Source organism: Elephantulus edwardii, unplaced genomic scaffold (assembly GCF_000299155.1).
Source record: "Elephantulus edwardii isolate Elephantulus edwardi_28Jun2011 unplaced genomic scaffold, EleEdw1.0 scaffold00016, whole genome shotgun sequence".
In the NCBI taxonomy this organism is placed as follows: Eukaryota; Metazoa; Chordata; class Mammalia; order Macroscelidea; family Macroscelididae; genus Elephantulus; species Elephantulus edwardii.
In genome coordinates this window covers 18151338-18154526 of record NW_006399766.1, presented here as the reverse complement: position 1 = coordinate 18154526, position 3189 = coordinate 18151338, and the positions used below count along the sequence as shown (strand labels likewise).

Genomic DNA, 3189 nt, shown 5'->3' with positions numbered 1-3189 from the left:
ACCTTTTGAAATGGCATTAACCTTTGTAGAATAGAAGTGTCTTTTTTTTCTCCCCCAGAGGTGAGTTTTGAAACCACTAAAAAGATTGAAGAGCTTCTGTTTGAGAGCTTTGGTGAAAAGTAAGGTAAGACAGTAAGTAGTACACCCTTTTAGTCACTGCTGTTTCTCCTTTCTTCTGTTTTCCTTAGCTTCAGCTTTTGATAATTCTTCAGTCACTCGCAAGTTCCAAGTTTCTGGAAGAGAGCGATGGCTGTGTCTCTGGGTTGCGCAATCCAGTCTTCCCTGAATCATGGCTCCACGCTCAAGCAGTATGATACCGACTGCGAAGTCTTCCGTCAGCGCTTCAGGCAGTTCCAATACCAGCAAGCTGCTGGGCCTCGTGAGGTTTTTAACAACCTCTGGGAGCTTTGCTCCCGGTGGCTGATGCCAGCCATTCGTTCTAAGGAGGAAATCGTGGAGCTGCTGGTGCTGGAGCAGTTCCTAAATATCCTGCCCACCAAGATAGAGACCTGGGTGAGGCTCAGTCAGCCAGAGAACAGGGAAAGGGTGCTGGCGCTGGTAGAAGACTTACAGAGAGAACTTGACATGCCACAACAGCAGGTGAGGAACAAAAATTCTCAAAAAGTCAAATTCATTCCTGTTAGGTTGGTTCCAACTCGTAGGTGATGGGAGGAGATTGCCTTTCTTTCTCTCTTTGGAGCTGCTGATGGATTTGAACCCCCAGAAGGTGGGATCTCTGCCATGAACCAAAGAAAATGAGCAGAGGCAGCCGAGACTAGCTCAGAGGTTTGGTCTTTGTGTCCCAAGTCTTTTTTTCACTTTTTGCTTCTGCTGGACTCAGCACCGAGACCCAAACTCTGATATGTCACTGTTCTTCCAAGTGTTCCCCGAACTATCCTGACATGAAAGGCAGCAAAAAATTTGCAACCTTAAGAGCTGCATAGTAAAGTGGACTTTCATTGTATAACATTGTATAACAATGAAAGACTTTTTTTTATTTTCAAAGAGAAAATTGAATTGGGGGGAGGAGTTGGCAGGGAGGAAAATGTGCAACAATGAATGAATGGAAGTCCAAAGTCTCTATAAACTTTCATTAAACTCTCAAAAAAAGGGGGGAAACCAGAATGTAGCAGGTAGGAATCTAAGAAAATTGCAGTCTATAATAAAATGGAATCCTTTATATTCAGTTAAAAAAGGAAACCTATAATTCACACATGGGGACAAATCTAGCCTTGATATATATATATATATACACACACACATATATGGATTTTCAGAGGAAGTGAATTAATTCCTCCTTCTTCCTCTTCTAGCCATGTGCTTTTGGGGTTGCAGTGCAGCTTCTTACCAGTTGGTGGCTCTCCTGCGCGTTTTCAGAGGCAGGCCTTTGCCTGGGAGGAGAGTGCCCAGCCTTTTATGGCGGGAGCAGCTGGTGGCCTCTAAAGGCGAGCTTTCGGGATTTCAGCGCAGGCTTCTTGCCACTAGGCCCCCAGAGCTCCCTAAATATGGCATACAAAGAAAAAAAGCCTTTCTTGCTTGGCCCATTCCAGAAAAGGCCTTGACAACCCCTGAGTCAAGTAAAATCTAGCTCTCAAGTAATACTTAACATTTCTTTATCAGTAATACTAAAATGCAGAGAGCTCTGGTGACGTTGCCAGTTAAAATGGGCCTGATGGCAAAAGCTCCCCTTCTCCTGGGTCTGTTTCTGAATCTTTGTGTTTGGACTTGTCTGTACCAGAGAGAGACCTGACGAAGTTGTGAGGGGACTTGCCCCTTTGAACAGTCCAACTGTGAATGTGACAATCAGACTCTGAGCCTCACTGACAGAGCTCTATCTGGTACCACTGTGAGTGTAGCTGCTGCTCATGCGGTTTTCCAAACAACTCTTGATGCAGTTCTTGGCAAACACCTAGTACACAAGAGTGCATGTCTAGAAAATTCAAGTTAGGCTAAAGGTGTAGGAAGATTTTATATCGCCAACTAGGTGAGGCGCTGCTTTGTCTGTGTGGATGTTTGAGGGGAACAGTCCATAGGTGATTGGAAGGTGGAACAGTTGTGCACTGTGAATATTATTCCCATCTCACCCTGAGGGCTGGGGGTGTCTCCGTTCTCTGTTGAGATCTCCTCTGTGGAAGTGCCACATGGAGGGGGGCACCTGGCTGAGCCCAGACCAGGGTCTTTGCAAGAAGCATACTGTGTTTCCAGGTGGGCCTAGGGCTCTGCAGAAACTGATCTTCGAGGAAGGGCTTCTGTCCAGCAAAGAGGGGTCTCCCAGGGGTTCTGCTGACTGAAAGTGCAACGGGTTTGTGATTGTCCCCCTTTCTCTTCTCCGGGGTTTGCTTATTAAGAGTTTAGCTTGTCATGGTCTGGACTTGTGCTGCGCCATACAGCAGCCACTTGTGATTCTTGAGCACTGATGTGTGTAAGTCCAGCAGAACCCAGACTTAGTGTAGAAGCAAAATGTGCAAGATGCCTCCTTGACCATTTATGCCCATTCCATCTTGAAGCCATGACATGACGAGTATACCAGGTTAAGTAAAACACCCTGTTGAGATTGACCTCCCCTGTTTCCTCCTTCTGGTCCTGCAGGGCCACTCGGAAGTGGAAACTTCCAAGGGTGGCTTGCATTGTTTCCAGTGGACAGTGTTGGCCTAGATGTTAGCGTAATGGATTCTCTTCTTTCCCCCAGGTGAATAGTGAGGAAATGCTCTTGGAGGAACTGGCACGGATGGGAGTGGCACATCTACCACCACAACCCCAGCTGCAGTCACTTGATCCCCAGGCCCCTGGCCCTTCCCACCAGGCCGCAATGGCACAGTCATGGATTCCACAGGCTGGGCCCCAGTTCTATGCCGGGTCTCCGGTCCTGGCAGGGCCCCAGTTCTATGCTGGGCCCCAGTTCTATGCTGGGCCCCAGGTCTATGCTGGGCCACAGGTCTATGCTGGGCCACAGGTCCAAGCTGGGCGACAGGTCCTGGTCAGGCCTCAGGTCCATGCCGTGCCGCAGGTCCATGCTGTGCCGCAGGTCCAGGCCATGCCACAGGTCCAGGCCGTGCCACAGGTCCATGCCGTGCCACAGGTCCATGCCGTGCCACAGGTCCATGCCGTGCCACAGGTCCATGCCGTGCCTCAGGTCCATGCCGTGCCTCAGGTCCATGCCGTGCCACAGGTCCATGCCGTGCCTCAGGT

General features: G+C 49.1%; 1 protein-coding gene across 1 annotated transcript; it reads left to right on the top strand.

Moving 5' to 3' along the window:
* Nucleotides 1–246: 246 nt before the first annotated feature.
* Nucleotides 247–2655, top strand: LOC102862347 (zinc finger protein 449-like). The gene is made up of 2 exons (XM_006881887.1): nucleotides 247–600; nucleotides 2590–2655. Exons 1-2 carry the CDS (start codon nucleotides 247–249, stop codon nucleotides 2653–2655), a joined length of 420 nt encoding a protein of 139 aa, XP_006881949.1.
* Nucleotides 2656–3189: the final 534 nt, after the last annotated feature.

Bases quoted from the DNA above. Each gene is read 5' to 3' on its own strand.
- LOC102862347 (XM_006881887.1), top strand. From the start codon at position 247: ATGGCTGTGTCTCTGGGTTGCGCAATCCAGTCTTCCCTGAATCATGGC. The intron at 601-2,589 runs GTGAGGAACAAA...CTGGTCCTGCAG, and splicing joins TTGACATGCCACAACAGCAG to GGCCACTCGGAAGTGGAAAC.